Source organism: Passer domesticus, chromosome 7, assembly GCF_036417665.1.
Source record: "Passer domesticus isolate bPasDom1 chromosome 7, bPasDom1.hap1, whole genome shotgun sequence".
Lineage (NCBI taxonomy): Eukaryota > Metazoa > Chordata > Aves > Passeriformes > Passeridae > Passer > Passer domesticus.
The window spans coordinates 10,050,918-10,070,548 of record NC_087480.1 but is presented as its reverse complement, the minus strand read 5'-3'; the positions used below and the strand labels follow the sequence as shown (position 1 = coordinate 10,070,548).

At 37.8% G+C, this 19,631-nt stretch overlaps 1 protein-coding gene across 12 annotated transcripts in view; it reads left to right on the top strand.

The window, feature by feature from the left end:
* Positions 1–19,631, top strand: part of TENM1 (teneurin transmembrane protein 1) — an 818,347-nt gene that overhangs the window by 612,459 nt on the left and 186,257 nt on the right. For 11 of the 12 annotated variants that reach the window (XM_064426811.1, XM_064426812.1, XM_064426810.1 and 8 more), the window contains one exon: positions 146–406. The exons of the other annotated variant lie outside the window; for it this stretch is intronic. In XM_064426811.1, the coding sequence (XP_064282881.1) occupies positions 146–406 (261 nt within the window). The remainder of the gene's footprint in view (positions 1–145; positions 407–19,631) is intronic. 12 annotated transcript variants of the gene reach the window in all.

Sequence of the window (19,631 nt, the reverse complement as noted above, 5' to 3'; positions counted from 1 at the left end):
TGAGATAGCAAAGTGAGTCACTGACCAAAAAAAGTCTTCTAATAGTGTGAACAATGTTAATTCTCAAAACAGATTCTCCAAAAGAAAATCCAAGTTATATTGCTTTTCACTGCTACATTTTTTTCTGAACTTCTGTTTTTTCCAGACATGGAATTCTGTGAGACTCCCCATATCCTGTGCTCTGGCTACCAAGCTGACCTCCATGGTGTAGCTGAGCACAGTTACCCGCTGGAGGTGGGCTCGGACGTGGACACTGAGACAGAAGGAGGAGCATCCCCAGACCACGCCCTGAGGATGTGGATGAGGGGCATCAAATCGGAACACAGCTCCTGCTTGTCCAGCCGGGCAAACTCAGCACTGTCCCTCACTGACACTGACCATGAAAGGAAGTCTGATGGGGAGAATGGTAATAAAGAAATGCGTCTAATGTACTCAATAGTAGTAGTAATTTATTCAAAAGTTTCTTTTTCTACTTCTCTTATTTTCCTTTTTTCTTTTTTTTTTAATCTTTTGTTTTCTTTCTCTTTTCCCCTTTCCTTCCTACATCTCTGTACTGTATGTAAGAAGAAGGGGTGGTTTGCTGTGTGTATTGTATTTATAGTTTAGACAAAAAATAAGACAAAAAATGATACAGTGATTTTGTTAATATATAATTTCTCTAAAGACAAATAATTTTGCCACATTCTTCATTTTTATGTCATAAGACATTTATCATTTGAATTTTCTGGCCTATGAATTAGGTTCTAAAATCTGTATATGTACATTTATATCACATTTTGCATACAGTTGCTCCTGTGGCTTCTGGGCATAGCTTTAATGCTCTTCAGCCAGGTGACTTGAGAAAGACAACCTGCAGTCCTAAATTCTCTATTTGCCTCTAATCTTGTGCTACACCTGAAGATGTGTCTTTATCAGTAGTACAGACTGAACAGGTCCTTGTTATGTCTCAGTTCTGTATTTCTCTGCATATAGAGAGTGGGCTTGCAGGTCACATGGGCTTGGGTTTTGTGTATCTGGGTTTTCTAAATATTAATTCTCATTCAGGATATTTTTACTCATTTGCTTTTCTTACAATTTAGTGTGTCATAGAAGGGAAAAATGTGTATTTAATTAACATGAGGAATTAGTATTTTTTTACTCTGCATTAAACTTGATTAAAAGCTACTCTGTTTCCTTACAAAGTATAGTAAGTAAACAAATTTATCATGCTTAAGATCAACAAGCTAAGCTGATATTTTAATTTCTGTGTTTAATAGCTGCATGTTATGGCAGGTCTAGATGTCATTAAATATTGACACTGCAGTGTTGACAACGGCATATTTTAGTGCCTCTGTAGTCATAAGGTTAATACAACTGAAAAAGGTTTCATTCAGTATAAATGGCATTTCTATACTTACATGTTTGAATTTATCAAACATGAAGCTCATAATTATATAATTTCACCTGGATGTCTGCCAGTACCAACGATAATGTCCAATATAGGCTCAAAAACATTACTTTATCTGGTTGAGGTTAAAAAAGATATTTTAGTGCATAGCTTGTTTCTAATTAAATCTTCCTTTGAGGATTAAGCATTCTGTGCTATCACATTTTATTGTGTTGGTGGAATCAGTTAAATTTTAGATGCCTCTCTTCCAGCTTCCTACTTCTGTGGGATCCATCCTCTTTGTTGCACAGAGAGGTTTTGTTTGGGCTTGAGGGGAGAGTGTGTTTGTTTTCCTGGAGACACTGGGTTTTAGGTGGTGGCTGAAGGAATTGAATCTGGTTTGCCTGGCATTGGTCAGCCCTTAACTGTGAAAGTGGTTGAAAGGGAATGCTTTATGGAAGGAATGTGCATACTTGTGCCATGCATGTTTCTCTTGTAAGGTGCTGGGAAGCAGAAGTATTGAAAGCAAATTAAGCATGTGACAGAGTTCTGTATTTCACTCTGGAGTGCAGTGGTACAGCTGGGTATTGATGATATTTTGCTTAGTAGTACACATACCACTAAATAAGTAATCTTCTACAGATGAAAATTACTGTAGGTAGTGCACCTTCATCATCTTGCACATGAGTTAAATGTTGTTAAGATAGGGACAGATAACACTGTGCTTCCCCACCAAAGAATGCCTTCTTCTAAAGGTTTGTCTTTGAGAATTATTTTAATCAATTTAAACTGGTGTAGATAGTCTTTTTGTGTGCATGTGGTGTTAATATTTCATTTCTTGTAAGCCTTATAACAATTTTTAGATCAGGGATTCATGTTTGAGGTGCTTGAGTACCAGTTTTAACTAAACAGTTGGGAGAGGAAAGCAAGGGCAAGAGCAAGTTGGAAGAGAGAGAAACTGAGAGCACAGGTTCACTTGAACTCTTTAGATGTCTCCAGGCAGGGCCAACTAAACAGGTTCTTCCTGTGGTCTTGAGTCATTATAATAATTACAGTCTTGAAAGTTAAGGTCTGAATAAATTTGAGTACCGCAGTTCAAGCTATATTTGTTTATATTATCTATTATTTCACAGGTGAGTTCATAGCCAAGATTCCTGATCCAGAGAGCAGTGTGTTTTTCATCTGGGTTGGCACTCAGCAACAAAGCACTCTTTGAATACAGAAGTTCATAAATCTCTACTTAAATTATGTCATAGATGGCACATCTTCCTGTTTCTGTGCAGTCCTGTGTGCCAGGGGCTTTATCAGTGAGCCACGAGTGCTGCATTTATCCTTGTCACTTTCTGCCATGGAAATGTATTTTTTTTGTGCCTGCCAGTGACTACTCTGGTGTGAAAATGGGAGAGTGCATAAGATCTGTTGCTGGAAGTACATGAAATATTAGTTTCCATTATACTTCCTAGTTTCTGTAAAAGTATTTAGGAATTCTGGATTTCGAGGGGTTGAGCGAATGGTATGTGAATGCAGCTGTTTGGAACTGGACTAAAATTAATGGGAAATGCATAGTTGCTGCATGATTTGAGAAAATGTTATTGTTGTCCATATTTTGAAAGGATCTGTAGGGTTTCAGGTTTGGGTTTATTTTTTTTCTTCCTCTATGAACACAGTTTTTGCTACAAATGCGGAACAAGTCTTCTTGTGGTAATACTGGGACAATTAATTGTGTGGACTCCAGAAGATGGGATTTCAAGGCAGTTTTTTGCTTTACATTGACCTGGAGCTAATATACTTTGTAAAATTTTCTTATTTTTAGTTATTTCTTGACATTCTCCTATTCATTCTAAGCTCTAGCTTGAATTTCCTTGGCACGGGATATATACTTCTCTGTTCATTGTGGGTAGCCCAATTTGAGAATTTATTTGAGGATTGTTTTCCTTTGTAGACATACCAGCTCTGGTTGTTTTGGCAGCATTAAACAGATTGTATGAAACACTAACATTCCCATTTATTGTTGTCAAGTTAAATGGCAACTAATAACAGCCTATTAGTGCACAGACTGCCTTCAGCTTTGCCTGAGGCTAAGCAAAATATATATTGACTGCACAAAATGAATGACCAATTTCTTGGGGATCATTGCTTATCTCTGGTATAGTATAAATAGCTCCATTTAAACACAGTGTTACTCTACAGTGTGTGAATGTAAATTTCAGACAGCGACATCACAGAATAACCATATCAAAAGTAGTTCCTTTATTCTATTGAAGACTGCACTTGCCCTCAGTTCACTGGTACAATGGTATCTGTCACTGCAGTGTGTCAGAACATCAAATTCAGCACTTCTGTCTGCCAGATTACTGAGCTGGCAAATTTGTTTATTTATTTAATTGTTTGTTTAATTTTCTGGAGTATGTGGTCAAGAAGAGGATACAAACCTGATTTACAGAAAGCATGATCTCCAGATATATCCCTAAAATTACATGGCTTGACATAGATCTGCCTCCCACACTAGGTAGTGTATTACAAAGCAGCCTACAGTCCATTTTGTGTCCATATAACCTTCCTCATTGTTGCTCCTTCAATTCTTATGTTTTCCTTTACAGGATGTCTATGCAGCTGTGACATGATGAATTTGACCTCAAGTGCATTTATGCCATGCCATAATCCATTCTGAGCCACATTTAGCACATCTGCACAACCATCAACTCTTTTAATTTAGCTGCTCCATCTCAGCTGAGGGCTGGTGTGGAACTTCAGCCATTCCTACAATAACACATTTTTTAACCTCTTTTATTTTGTCAGTTTGCTTTGATGTACTTCTAAGTCTGACTTATTTCTCATTCCTGACATATACTTAGATATTTTTATGTAATTAGTTACTCTTTCTTTACACCACAGTGACAACCAGTAGGAGTGTACAGGATTCCCAGTGCTGGAGGAATGTACTGTGAAATGCAGACTCATCTTGGATCCGCATTTCTGCTCAATTTCTTTGGCTGAATTATTTTATGACAACTGGGTATTAGCTGTAGTTCACAATGACTTCTTTGAGATTTGTAGGCAAGAAACTAGGGTTTTAGTACAGGCTGAAATACCACAGGTCATGCAATGTAGCATTAGAGTGCCTGTAAGATCTGGTATGGGGACTTTTTTAATAACATACTTGTCTTGTTAAAAGCAAAACAAGGCGGGGGGAAAAAAGCTGTGGAAAAATGCAATTTTTCCTTTTTGCCCACCATTAAGTGTTGGGAAAATTCTTTCTTAGCATGAGTGTATGGTATCAGACTCTATTTGAAACAATACTTCTAATAATAACAAACATTTTAAACAGCAGGTTGCAACGATAGGGTAATAGTATTAGCCATATATTAATAAGTAGATGTAGTACAGAATTTAGTAGGTTACAGATCAAAGCCGAGTTTAATGAGCTAGAAACATGTAAGATTATTCTTGTGTAATTCATCTAAGTATTTGTTTTATAGCCTGGGAGCAGTGATCCATTTAACAGAGCTTTTGACTGTCCCTAAATCTCTGGGGATTTTTCATTTTGATTGCCGGGCAGATGGGTGAGTTTTGGACAAGTCACCTTAGTTCTTTGCCCTTCATATTCAGTATCTTAACAGTATCTGTTAAAGGGATAAAGATACTTAATTAGTAAAGGAAATGCTACAATGCCTCATGCTGTATGAGAAGCACAGCTTTGTAAATGCTGTAGTTATGCAGACATGGGGAGGATTTAGGTAAGGACAAGGCTCTGATTTAATTTGTGGTGTGTGACAATAGACCTACTGTGAATTCACACCTGTTTAAATTAGGCTTGGATCTGGCTCTTCATAAAAGTCTTGTGTTTAATGTAAGAAAGTGACAGCATTGTGATTAATGTTGCTATTATTTACTGTTATTTAGTAAACATCTCAGGCATTAAGCTGATCTCTGCCTTTCTCATTTCTCCAGGAAATTATTACCAACAGCTACATTACAATAGCAATACATGCTCTGAGAAGTGGGCATGTGGCTGCCTCTCTATGCAGAATTGTGTTTCTAATAATTATGGCTGAAGTATATCCATTAGCTCCTGTCCTGTCACTTTCTGTTTACAGTGGTGCAATTAAGAAATTCAGTTACTAATTTCCAAGTAGACCCATTAGGTTAAATATGTGTAAGTAGCCTTGAAAATATAAAGGTAAATATTGGTCTTAATCCCATTCCCTCTGTGTCATTTAATATTTTTCTCTTTTTTCTTGTATGCTTTATTTTGCCTTTTTGTTGTGGTATGGATTCTATTCTGTTTATACACTCCTGCCTATCAGATCATTTAAGACACCTAATAGATTAAGACAACCTCATCAATAAAATGCAGAAGCCCTCATGGTAAAATTCCTTCAACTTCTGTAGTTTGCTATAGCTTGTCAGATATTTGATTTATGATACTTCCAGATATTTGACAGAAAAGGGCCACTTACCTTCCCTTAATAAAAGACCTCTGTTGCTTTTGTTGTGGAGTTTTTTTGATCTTTTACTGTTTACATGGTGTTTATGTTGGTTGCTTCTGCTGTTGTTTCAAAGGCAGCTCCTCGGTGTGAAAGGAGGGATGGGAGCCCCTGCAGTAACACAGCAGTGCCTTTTGGGGAGCATTGGCATATTCACTGACATGGGAGCTGCTCTGCTGCAGTTGTTCAGAGTGTAAGATGCTTTTGTTGACCTTAGAGTGGTTCCTCTGGAAATGTTACTGTCTCAAAGGCAGCATGTAAGTTATCCAAATTGCTTTGGATAAGTGTGAGATGCTTCTGAAAGCACTGCAGCATCACCTCAGCTGCAATATCATGCAAGCCTTGAGCTTGTGCCCCCAGTATTTAAGCCATTTCTGAAATTGTTTATGTATGGAAATTCAGCTAATTACTTTTTTGTCAGTATTGTGGGGGAAATTCTGCCTTTTAAAATTACCATCTTTATTACTTTTTCTGACTAACAAGGGCATTGCATCTGCATGTCTGCTATTTTAATCTTTACAATTTTCATGTGGTCTGTTAAAATCATTACACGGTATTAAAACATTCCCTTTTTTGTGGTTCTCTTTTAAGCACAATGAACACTAATTTAAAGACAAATATCAATATTTAGCATCTTACATTAAAGATAATGAAACAGTGTTTAGAATGTAGCAGAAATACTTTCTATATTCCAGAATCTAAATAACCTTTTCCTACAGCATAGTAAAAATTATCAGTCCATTTGCACAAGGCTGTGTAATTTTTTTTTTCCCTGAGTGTTTTTTTTTTCTTTCATGGTGGAGGAGGGGAGGGAGGAAAGCTTGAGGAGAAGAGTCAAGTCTGATTTTTATTCCAGAAATCAGTAAATTGGCATTAGAGCTCAGGAAAAAATCTCTTGGCTTTCCTCCCCTGTGTGATACAGCAAGTGTAGTGGATGTGCCTTGAGGAGCCAGCAGCAATATAAATTGTCACTCCTTTCATTTAAATCCTTTTTATTTTCTCAGTATTTTGGGTATGAATGCAAAGGAAATTATCTCCAGAAATACTTTGCAGTGCAAAAATACTTTGCAGTGATTCTGCAGTTCTTGGGACCTCAGTTTATTTAGGCTGCCACAGGGGAGGAAACTGAGATGGGGTAGACGGATAAGTGTCTGCTTTCTGTCAGGGTGCTGCAGTGCAGAAGGGAGAGGATTGTCTGACTTCTCATTTCACAATCTTTGAGACCAGGCAAACACTGAAAAAAATACTTTTTCTCTTGTGGAGCATTTACTGTGAATTCTACAGGAGGACATCTCTGGACAAGTGTGTTGTTGGGAACAGTTCCATTCTAAACAGTCAGCATGTCTGTCCTGATGTTTTATTTATGTTGTTTTATTAAGTTTACAGTGGTTTTTTATTTCTCATCTCTTTTGGTTAAATTTTTAAATGTTTTAGGAGATCAGCAGTCTGATTTACAGAAATAACCTATAGTCATATTTTGTATGTATGTCCTTTGGAATTATTTAGTTTAGTTTAACAGTTATTTTGAAATATGATCCATTTTCCTTATATGTCTTAAAATGTAAATGTTTCTACCAGTTGGAACCTGGTTTTCTTCAAAGTTTTGGATGTTCTGCTCAAAGCTGAAAGTTGAATATCATTAGTGCAAAATAAGGCTAAGGAAAAACTTGTGAACTCTGATCATGGAAGATTACAGTTAAGGCTGCTAGATAAATAAGATCAAGTTACTCTCATTTGGTTCTTTATACTGTCAGCCAGAATGGTTTTAAATACAAAAAGAACTGGAGCTTTTTTCATCCCCAAAATGAGTTACAAAAGAGCAAAGTGAATTACAACTGCCACATCACAGAATGGGTTGGGTTGGAGGTGACCTTGAAGATCATTTTGTTCCATCCCTGCCATGGCAGGGACACCTTCCACTCTCCCAGGCTGCTCTAAGCCCCCTCCAGCCTGGCCTTGGAGACTTCCAGGGATCCAGGGGCAGCCACAGCTTCTCTGGGCACCCTGTGCCAGGGCCTCCCCACCCTCACAGGGAAATAATTCTTCCCAATATCTCCTCTAAACCCACCCTCTGTCATTTTAAAGCCGTTTTCTCTTGTCCTGTCATTCCATGCCCTCTCCATCTGTCTTGCAGCCCTTTTAGGTACTGGGAGATGCTCTGAGATCTCCCCAGAACCTTCTCTTCTCCAGCCCCAGCCTGTCTCCTCAGCTCCAGCTCTCTGAGCATCTTCATGGCCTCCCCTGACTTGCCCAAACTGTAATACCTTAAGTGAAATAAAAAGAAGGGATCCAGCAAATGAGTACAGGATGGATACAGAAGTGACAAATACTGACAAACTGCCATTTTAGAGTCTAGCAAGGTTTAATCTAAATATTTTTTTTCCTTGATGATGTGAGATCTAAGCATTTGTTATTGTCTTATGGGTGAGAAAGTTTGTTCATTCTTCCTTTCCAACCTTTTTTAATTTTTACCCATTTAATTCATTGTGTGTTTAATTACATGAGAAAGTATTATCTTATATTTTCAAATTTGTTAGTATTTCATTTCCTCTTGGGCTTGGGAGTAAGATGAAGATCAGCATAAATCTGTATTATTCAGGGTTACGAATATTAGCATATCCACATCTCACAAAAGGAGAGTATTAATAGTAGCAAGTAGCTTTCATCTAGAAGAAACATAGTGACTGCTTCATCTGGAAGAAACATAGTGCCCCATGGCTGCAGTCTTCAAAAAGTGAAAGCTAAACTAAATGTACTAGCTGATTTCTAATTCCTGCAATAGAAAATAGGTTAAAAATTAGAAGGTGTATATGAAATGGAGCTCATTTTTCAGAATAGAGCAGATTTGAATGCTGCTTGTTTCAACTTTTTTTTATATAAAGGGCTTACAAAATAAAATTCAGCATTTTCTATATTAATTTTGTTTAATCTTACCTAGCTCTACATCCTCACTCTATACTTTGTAACATGAGCATAAGAGGAAATGTGTACAATTAGCTTTTCTAGAACGTGGGCTCAGGAGCACTGAACAATTCCTGCAGGCTGCTTCTTTTCCCTTACAGATGTTTTTGAGTAATATTTTAATCAGATTCACATATTCTGATGACCATTGATATTGCCAGTGGTTTTTTCTTTGTCTTAAATTTCTACCCCAGATGATCTGCAATGTGGATTTTTTTACCATGTTCCCAGCTCTGCCTTTCAGCTGAGCAGCACATGTCAGCTTCTGATCATGAGCTGCTGGCCAGGAGCTGTTCTGGCAGCACAGAGGGGCAGCCCTTGGGACAGCTCAGACCATGTTCCTTTGCCTTGGCTGATCCAGAAGGGGAATTGGGGATGGGTTTTTATTCTGAAAAGATATCCATGGGGGAGGAAATAGCTGCAAGTAGGGATTGCTTAGGATGTCAGGTTAGGGTTGTTCAGCTCTATTGCTGGAAACTTTGTGAAGAGTTCTCAAAAGCAGGTCACAAAGGGACAAAAGGGTATTTCTAGCCTGCGTATTGTATTAATTATGGTTCCTAGCACTTCTTCCTCCCGTTTAATTGAAAGGGTTTTACTCTCTCATCTTTCAAGGTAGCTTCTAAACTTTTTCTCTCTCTACCTACAATTATTTTTGAGTAAATAAATGTATATTACGAATTGATACATACCTTTTATACATACCAAAGTCATGGTACGTGTTGTTCAGACTTGTCTGCCCTTCTCATTGCTTTGTTCAACATCAGTGTCAAGTGGCACTTTGGGTTTGAGAACATTCTATTTTATTAATTTTCCCCCCAAACAATACTTTTGAGACAGCAAACTTTGTTATTGCCCAATCATGAAAAGGTCTTTTAGAGCAAGTATTTTACTATGGCAGATGTGGCAGGGTCATAATGCATGCTTGGAATTTGTTTTACTGCATAATTTGCTATAAACATACCTCCAGTTACACAATCAGAAAGTATCTGATGTAATTTGCTTGAATTGAATCTTCCTTGAATCTCCTTGAATTGTTGAGTAAGAGAGCTGCTTGTGAGCTGTGCACTGTCAGTGGGACCTGATGAGTGATGCAGGATTTACAGCTCAGCACTAGAGACTTCTCAGTTATTTTCTTTATGACAAAACAACTTGTGGATGCTTGCACCTTTTGATTACCATGGAAAGGTTTGGGTTATGCTGCTGATCATAAATGGGGGACTTTCACTGTAAAGCGATAAAACTCCTGGTGAAGGGGAAATCTCCAAATTTATTTTTTATGTACTTGTAAATTTTTGAGGCCAAAAGGTTTCCCAGAATATTACATAATTTCCTTTTACAAGGAAGATGATATCGATATATATATTTATAAGGAAGCGTATATGACTAGAAATAAGACTTCACATTTTCAAAAGAAGCCTTTTTCAAAAATCCTCTGCCCTCCTCTTTCCCAGCTGAGTTGTTCCAGTGCTTCTCCATTGCTTTGACAAAGGAAGACCTTCCCTCCCATTTTGTGTGGGTTTGTGGGCAGCACGTGCTGGTGAGCATTTGTGAAGGTGGGCACAGGGCTGCAGGGGCCAGGGCAGCTCTGCCAAAGGCATCAGAGCCCAAATGTATTTCTTCCAGGGTGTCCCTAATTATTTGCTGTTTACAATTGCAGTTCTTCCTCTGCAACAGGGGGCACTGCCCAAATGCTTTTCTCTGATGTGCTCAATGTGTCTACAACTATCTTTTATATCTTTGCCTGTGGGGAAAAACATAATTGAGTCATTCTTCCTGAAGCCTGCGTGGTTGTGTGTTCAGCCAGTGCAGTGTTCATTTCAAAACTCCTATTGATGGTCGCATTGATTATTTTTACTTTAGCCTGTAATTCTGTCTCCAATCTATCTTTTTAATTTTTATAGTTCACTACCTATTGAACAGCAAATTCAGCTATGTTTGGTTGTGTGCATATTTTTTTAGAACTATAATCTCCTGAATCCAGATTTCTCAGTAGTAGCTAATAGCCTACAGTACTTGAAAGCTCATTTTTCTTTTTATAACCTATCTCTTTTCCAATACATTTTCTGATTACTGCACTACAGTTCGATTTTTATTGGATCATTTTAGAGTGTAATAATTCATTTCTGATCCCTAGTACCTCTTGTCCATGTCTGAAGTACTCCACATTATTTCAGTCACTCATTTTTGTTGACGTCTTTTCTCTAAAGGCAGTCTTCTGTGATTTCTCTCAAAATATCTTTCTGGCATCACCATTTTAGACTTGTGATATCCAATTTCTTTTTAATACAAAATCAAATAGAAAGCATTTTCTGCACTTCACCAGCCAGATCTAGTGGAATTTTTTGAGCTTTCTTCTAGCTATCTTATACATTGCTTGGTGGCTAATAATGGCAAAAACGGTACTACAGCATACATGCAATAAAATAAACACATTTATTTGCAATTGCTCTGCAACTCAAACAGTGCTTATTAATGTTAAATAAAGAGCCATAATAAGTAGTGTCTAAAACAACTGAGGTTTTGCATAAATCTGTGTAGAATTACTTTTTCATTCATTGCTTTTACAACATTTTAGATTGAATTATTAACTACCTTCTGTTTGGGAAAAAGAAAAAAAAAACTGCATGTCCCTTGAGGTTTTGCAGAAAGCTAAGTCAAATCCTGCAGTTTGAGTTACATTTCTCTTTTGGGCTCAGTAAATGCTCTTGAGATCCTGAATCATGGCCACTCTTATGGAAAGAAGCTTCAGGTAAGAGAAATGGCAGTGGGTTGCCATTTTCAAATGGTTTCAGATTATTTTCTTCCAAAGCTCCAGATTTTTGCAGTCATGGAAAAAAATAGTTCTTATGCACAGACTCGTGTAGGTGGATGTGGGCTCTGGACAGCTGGCAGAGCTCAGGTTCTAGGTTCCCACAGGGGAAGTTTAGGAGTCAGAATGTGGAAACAGAGCCTCAGCCAGCTGGGGAGCAGGATGGAGATGTTTGACTGTTGGCTTTGCCAGCTCAGATCAATGTTATCATGTTTCAATGATAAAAACCCACCCCCAGTCTCCTGCTCTTCTCTTCCTCTTGTTGCTGCCCTTTCAGTATGTGATGATGGAATTTGAAGTTTTACATGCCCATGGAAGAGAAATGAAAACAGCAATTGAGTACTATTTGGAGTGTATTTGTCTAGCTCAGCTGTACAACGTAGCAGGCAAACAATACACAGCAGAAGCTTTCCATCCTTCTGCTTTCCATCCTTCCTGCTGTAATGCTCTCTGGTGGCTTGCCTGTCTTAAAGATTCCTTATGTCCTTTGAGAACACCAACATATTTTGGTGATGGTGTTAGTGAAGTTCTTGACTGGTGCTATTCTGAAGCTTGCATCCTATCAGTGGACTGATAAAGCGGAAAAACCAGCTTAGTCAACTGAAGAAGTGGAAACCTGAGATGTCAAACGAATTTTAAAATACACGTACAATTTTGCAAAGCAGTTATTCCTAGAGAACTTTCTAATACTCCCAAAACAGAGCGAAAGATCTTTTAAAAGCATGCCAGCCTCTTCTAGGAGGTAAGTTTGGAGGTGGCTGCATTGCTTATTCTGGTAGGTGGTAAATGCACACCTGTTCTACCTCAATACAGCTGCTTCTTGTAGCAGCATAGACAGTTTGAGGCCTGGCAGTATCTTTATACCTCATAAGTGTGAGTGCTTGTGCTGAAATTGCTACACGAGTTAAAAAGGTAAGCACGTAAAAAGTGTGGGATTTGCTTATCTCTGTAAATTTGTTGTTGGCAAACAACAAGTTGGTTTGCACAACTAATACATCAAAATTTCAGTTAGTTTGAAAAATGTTGCAAAATTCCTCAGCTGAGAGAATTTCTTCTCTTGGTTTCATGTATTGATCAATGTGCAAATATAAGAAAAACAAACGTCCTGAAAAGCAGCTGACAGGGCAGTCAAGCATTTCCTCCTTTTCATATGAATAATAATTGTATTTGGAAGAGTTCTTCAACTGGCTTCTGCCCAGCAGCTTGTGATGGTAATTTCAAATGTGGGCCCTTCTTTGGGTGCTTACAGTGAGTCACCAGAACAGGAAGACAAACAAGGACAATTCTCTACCACAAGCAGGTCTTTCTTAGAGGCTCACTGTTTGTTTGATTTAATTACTTCTAAAAATATTTCCTCTACATGTGTTTTAGGGGTAGTGATCTGAAAACAAATGATAAATATTCCAGTGTTGATTTGGGTTTTTTCTTATTGGCCATCTTATTTCCTTAAGACTAGCAGAACAGGAAATAACCTTCTGCTCATCTAACGTGGTTGATCATAAATACCAAATTCAGTGGCATTTCTTAACTCCTCATCTTTGAATTAGTTTCTTGACTTTTCTCCTGAATGTTGCTTGTTCTGCTAACATGAGGGCACCCAGGGGATTAGTTAGAGACATGCTTCTGGCATGCTTCTGGGTCACCTCAGTTCTGTGATAAACTGGTAACTGTGACTGAAATTTATAGTCATCCTAAAAGAAAATATCCAAGAAGTAGAAAACCTGGTTTCATTGAGGTGTTATTTCTGAGGCTAATATATGACAAACTGTAGTGAAAGTATACAGGAAGCCATAGTTACTCCCGTTCTGCTGGGTGGAATTGAAAGCATTTGAAAATACTCTGTGTTCATTACACTAAATAGCCTTTTCTTTGCAGGCTATCTGGCATTACTAGAAATGCTTACCTATGTTCAGTATATGCAAAGAAGTTTTATCAGTTAATGAAACAGTAGAAAAAATGCAAAAAATAAGCCAGATCAGAATAACACACTGTCATAGAGACAGGGCATAACCAAAGACTTAGTTAACTTTGTTATCCTTATCAGCTGGCTGTTTTCTAATCTCCCAAACAATGCTTCTAGGCAGTGATTTTTATTATTTGCATTAGAAGAAAGCTAATAGATTCCCATCAAAATCACGACTTATGTTACTTCACATTATACAGATACAGGTAAAAGATGAGCCAGTCCTCTGAAGAGCCCAAATTATATATATATATATACACTTATATATACATTGATTATTTTATCTCTTATCTTCCATAGGTTCATTCTAAGCCTCATGTAATATGCATAAAGCTCTTCCATAAAGAATTTTGTTATTAACTGGGAAGAAGTTCTTTATTATTCTTATCTGTTTTTCAGGTATCAGATCAGACTTTAAACAACTGTTTAGTTTCTGCAGAAAAAAGACTTTATTGTGTCAAGGATAATTGTTTTTTTATATTTTTAATTTATTGAAACCTTTGTTTCCCATGTCATAGCATAGGGGTAGTAGCAGTTGAAACAGGGGAGTGAAGCAGACTATTGAAAGGGGTAGTTTCAGCCTTTATTGCTGTTGACTGTTTTGAAGCATTAATTACCAAATATATTTCAATATAGTATTTTCAGTTTTTAAATTATAAAAAAATATAGGTGTTTATTACAGTATTAAAATTTATCTGGCTGGGCTTTTAATATCTGAAATGTGGGGATGATAACATGACAGTGTTAGGGACATAAAAATTTTTATGAGAAATTGTCATGAAATATTAGAAATATGATTCTTACCTGATATTTAGACTTCAGACATTAAAGAATTTTCCCTGGCAAACAAGTCAAGACTGAACATTTCAAAGATCCAGAAGGATACACAGCAAATTGAATGAAATTCAGTGTGTGGGATAGTAACCAAATATAAAATATTTAATAGGAGCTACTTTGGAAAGCAGTAATGCTGAAAGGGGCCTTAAGGGCCAGTAAATGAGATAAATGGAGCCAACAAGTCAAATGCTACTTTGGGCTGTATGTGTACATGAGTCTTGTCAAGGAACAATGAAGTATAGCAGCTGTCATTTACACTTCTCAGATGAGTCACTTCCGAGCATTTCAACACCAGGCATGTATAAAATCAAAGAATCCCAGAGTAGCACAGAATGCAGTTGTGTCTTTGGCACTTGTTATTCAAGGAAAGGTTTATTTTAAAGGTAGAGAAATGTGTAGAGAAAGTCTAAGTTGTTACTCAGATAATGGAAACAAGTTTGGGGTGCAGGAGGAAGGAGCTCTGTGGGTCTCTCACCTGCCAGGTGATGCTGTCATCACCAGGAGCTCGTGCAGAACATGCAGCAAAACAATCTGCTGGCAGACACAGACCCAGCAGTGCTGGCTCAGGAGCTGCAACTGCCACTCTGAGGAACTTAAATATGAAATCAGAGACAGTTTCTAAACAGTGTAGTCATTCAACATGGGAATAATTTGCCAAGGAACCGTACTTAGTACTTGGAGCCCTTGTGCTATGAGGGTTGATGTGAGGGTCACTGGTTGAAACTTGTTTTGACTGTGAAGGTGAGCAGACTGGATGGGTGCATTGGCTCTTTCTTTGCTTCTGTAAAGCTATTATGTTTCTACTGACTATTAATTTTTTCCAACTTGTTTGTTTTAGAGTAGTATGAAGCAATAAATGAAGTGGTAGAGGTTTTGTGGCTGCAGTTGTTTAAAACCAGCCAGCACATCTGATTATATACTACAGAGGACGTGACAAGCATGTGATTATTGATTGCTGTTCTTCATCATTTTGTAGTCAAAGGAAATAACCCAATAGATCTTTCCATCTCTGACTTGTGTGTATTGTCTATAGATGTAGCAGCTGTCCTAAACATTTGGCAACTGGCCCAAGCCCAAAAATTAACACTAAAAAATTAATTTTCTATTAGCTAATAAGGACAAAGGCCATTCAGTTTCTTGTTTATGCAGGAAGCTTATTGAATCTGAAGATGATACATCTGGGAACAAGCTGGTGGGTTCCATTTGTAAAATAATAATGCCTTCAGATCACGGAAGGACTTGTGCAACAGTTAGTCATTAAATAAAAGGGGATTTTTGGTAGAATACAGGTCAAGATATTTACCTATGGTAACCCAAACTGGCAAATATTTATTAAAGATTTAAGGAAAGAAATTAAAGAAATCTACATCTAATCAAACCTGTGCTAAGATTAAATGAGAACCTTCCCTTATTATCCCACTGCACTTCTGCCCTCCCCTGACAAGATGTTAATCACACCTTCTTTGTCTCCTGTGTAGTTTGTACTTCAGATTCCAGGTGTAGCAAGGTCTGTTTGTTTTACACTTTTTCATCTACTCCAGTGCATTGGCTTTTCTGTCTCAGTTAGAGGCAGTTGGTGTGCAGTCTTTTGATGGGTCCAGACAGATCTAATATTTTGGTTCCTAGGGCTCTTGATTAAGGGTGGATGCTGCTAATTAATCCAGTTTTCATTTTGAGTGGCTGATCTGCAAAGTGTCTGTCAGTGCAGTGAATCTCACCTGTAATTGTATTTTAGCTTCTCTATTAGAAGCAGGCTTTGCTGAATGCTTCCTCTGGAAAATTTTGAAGTGGGGATGTGGTGTATCTCTTGACCTTGTCTGTACATCTTGCCAAATGTTTGACATGGAAATTGAACTAAGACCTGGGAAACTACAGGCTGGTCAGATTCCCTTTGGTGCTAGACAAGATCAGGGTGCAAATCCTCCTGGAACCTGTGCTAAGACACATGGAAAAAAAGGAGGTGGTTGGTGATAGCCAACATCACTTCACTAAGGGCAATCATGCCTGAAAAATTTGGTGGCCTTTCATGACAAGGTTACAGTGTTGGTGGATTAGGGAGGAACAGTGGACATCATCTGCCTCATTGTCCTCATGATATCCTTGTCTCTGCACTGGAGAGCCATGGATTTGATAGAAGGGACCTCTTGGGTGGATGGTTGGACTTAAAGAGTTGCAGTTGACATCTCCATTCCCATGTGGAAGCCAGTGAGGAGTGAGTGACATTCCTCAGGTCAGAAATAGAACCAGTGCAGTTTAACATCTTTGTTGTGACATGAACAGTGTGATCACCCTCAGCAGGTTTGCCAGTGACCCTGAGCCACTGTGGGGTGTGGATAATGATGGAGGGAAGGGATGCCATGCAGAGGGACCTCGATGGGCTGGAGAGGTGAGTCTGCACAAACCTCATGAAATTTGACAAGACTGAGTGCAAAGTCCAGCACCTGGTTTGAGGCAATCCTTGACTGAAAATTATTGTGAGGAGAATTCTGCTTGTCTAAACCTTACAGCCTGTTTCTCTGGAATAGAGCTAACAGTGATTTTCTTATCTGTGGGCTGGAATGTCACTATTCTGAGACCATTGGAAAAAGTTAAATTGCTTTGAAACAAATGTAAATCAGGTGCTGCCACTGTTCATTGAGAACCAGAGAAATTTGATTTATATTTGAATATAAAACAATGTATTAACTTTACTGCAAAAGATCAGTGTTTTTAAATACATTTGCAAACGCATTTGGTATGTGGAAAAGGTTGCCTTCCCTTTCATTATCTATTGCATTTGTGTGCTGCTCTTTTGTGACTGCTGCACCTAGTGATGCAAAGAAATGTACTAAAGGCATTTTATTATCTCACACTGGAGCATTACACTTTGTGACTGCCCTATGAGCATTAAGGCATAGGAAACAATGACCCTTGGCCTGGAATTTTTTTTAACAAGGTCCAGAATTCAAGTTGTATGTCAGTCTGGTTTTGTTTTAAAAGCACGGCGAGTGGCTCTGACTGCAGTGAGTTCCAACAGCAGTGTGTTCTCTGAGCTGGCAATTACAGGGCATCCAGGCAGCTCAGTCCAGCTCAGCACTGGTGGCAAAGCCCAGTCACAATTTGTTTTGTTTAAAAAAGTAGCAGTACTTTTATTTGGCTTCTGACTTGTTTCCTTGGGTGAAAACATTTGTTTGAACTGGGAGTTTTACCTGAGGAAAGGCTGCATGATTTGACATTCACTGAGCCACTTGCCAAAATAGGAGCAGAACATGATCTTGTGCTCTAGAAGTTCTAAAATTCAAGCACTTTGCTGGCATTATCAGACATAGTTCTGCTACCTCATTATTAATTAACTTATAAGAGCTAATAATAGTTCATGGCAAAGGCACTCGTTATGTGTAAATACACATGACTAAATTAATTTAATTATTGCTATCATTTACATGCTGACTAATCCATACATTTTATGAATGAGGAGGTTTCAGCCCTGTTATATAAACCCATTTATAAGGGAGCAGACTTTGCTTCATCACATTGCTACAACAAATGCTGAAATCTCTACCTTTATTCTTCATTTAGGCAAAGATCACAGAGAAGTGAGCAGGGGAATGAAATAAGAATGTGTGTATATTTTGTATATCACTATGTCATGAAATTAAACAAAACATGCTCCCAAGCAATTTGGAATTGTGATCTTCTGTATTGAGAATAGAAATGTGCCAAGGGAAAGAGTTCTGGAACAAAGGAAACTCATGTTCCTATATTCCTCAGTTAGTATAAAAATTCACTGGGAAATTAAAAGCTTCTAGCAAAAATAATTAACAATGTGTTGCCATCTCTGTTAAAGTTGAATCTTTACAGTCCTCTGAATATCTCTATGTGCCTACAGGTGCATTTCCAGCAATTTTCCCCTGCAGATAATGCTTTCAAAACTAATTCAATTTCTGAAATTCTCTAACATTCAGTTAGTGATGTGCTCCTTACCCTTGTTCTCCACAACATTCAGAGCCTGTTGTAGTCTTGCTTTGTAAATCCATACACTGGTTAATGTAATTTCTGCACCCAGTACATAACAATTGATTGACAGCATTAAAAATATATGTATGCACACATACAGACCTCAGCTCAGTGAAAGATGTGATGTGTGGCCTGAGGGTTTTTTAATTTACAGGTAATATGATGGTTGTTTCCCGATTTTCAGCTGTGTAGTGATTATCATGCTATAATTTCAGTTTAAAAAATAGCCAGTGAACAGTCATATTGCAGTGTTTTACATTAGTGTCTCATTCTTGCAATATTCCAGAAGCCTAAACACATTCACCAAATAGCGTGGTTGTATACAAATAATTCACCTGCTCTGCTGGAGAGTTGAGACAAATCCTGCCCAGTTTCACTTAGTTTCTGAATGAAACATTATCCAGAGTTTACTGAAGAGTTCTGTTTTATTAATGGGTGTGGATGACACACATAATCCAGCCAGGGAGTATGAATTGTTCGTTTGGATTGCTCTCATTTGTTCTGATGCATATTTGATGGTTTGAGAAGTGCAGTATTCCAGGGAACCTGTTCTAACAGATGGGGGCATACAAAAAAAAAAATCCATTCCTGGTAGAATCAATTTTATTTAGGAGCACTGAAAAGAGTGGTATCATATAAATGAATTCAAAAGTCTGACTTTTAATTTCTATTGCTGATATGTCTGGATTTATGTGTAGTTCTGTTGCAGCATGTCTCACCCTAGTTCCTTTCTGAAACTGTGATTGAGCCAAATACATTTTTCCATGCAGCATCATATGTAAGTTGCAAAAAATGTTATGCCCTAATCCATGCTTATCTACACTGATGTCCTTGAAAAATATTCATTTAATGAATGTAAAAATGTAATTATTCCCAAGAGTGCAAGTATTTGTTTATGCTGCTCGTTAGGCTTCTTATAGAAAGCACTATTTTTGCTAATAATTACTTTAAAGTTAATACTTCCTATTACCTTGAATTATTTATGAAATTAAGCATGTGCTGCCACTTAGTGACCAGACAAATTGAGAAAACTTCCTTGATTTTCAGTTTTATTGGTTGAGTTAGGCTCTTAGAAAGTGAAAATCCCACATTCTCTGTGTTTTGTGGTTACTAAAAGCTACAAACAGATATTGTAAGGAGCAATTAATTTTGCCTCTGCAGATTTTGCTGTTCTTCTAAAGGCTTAGCTTGGCACTCAGCTGTGGTCCAAGT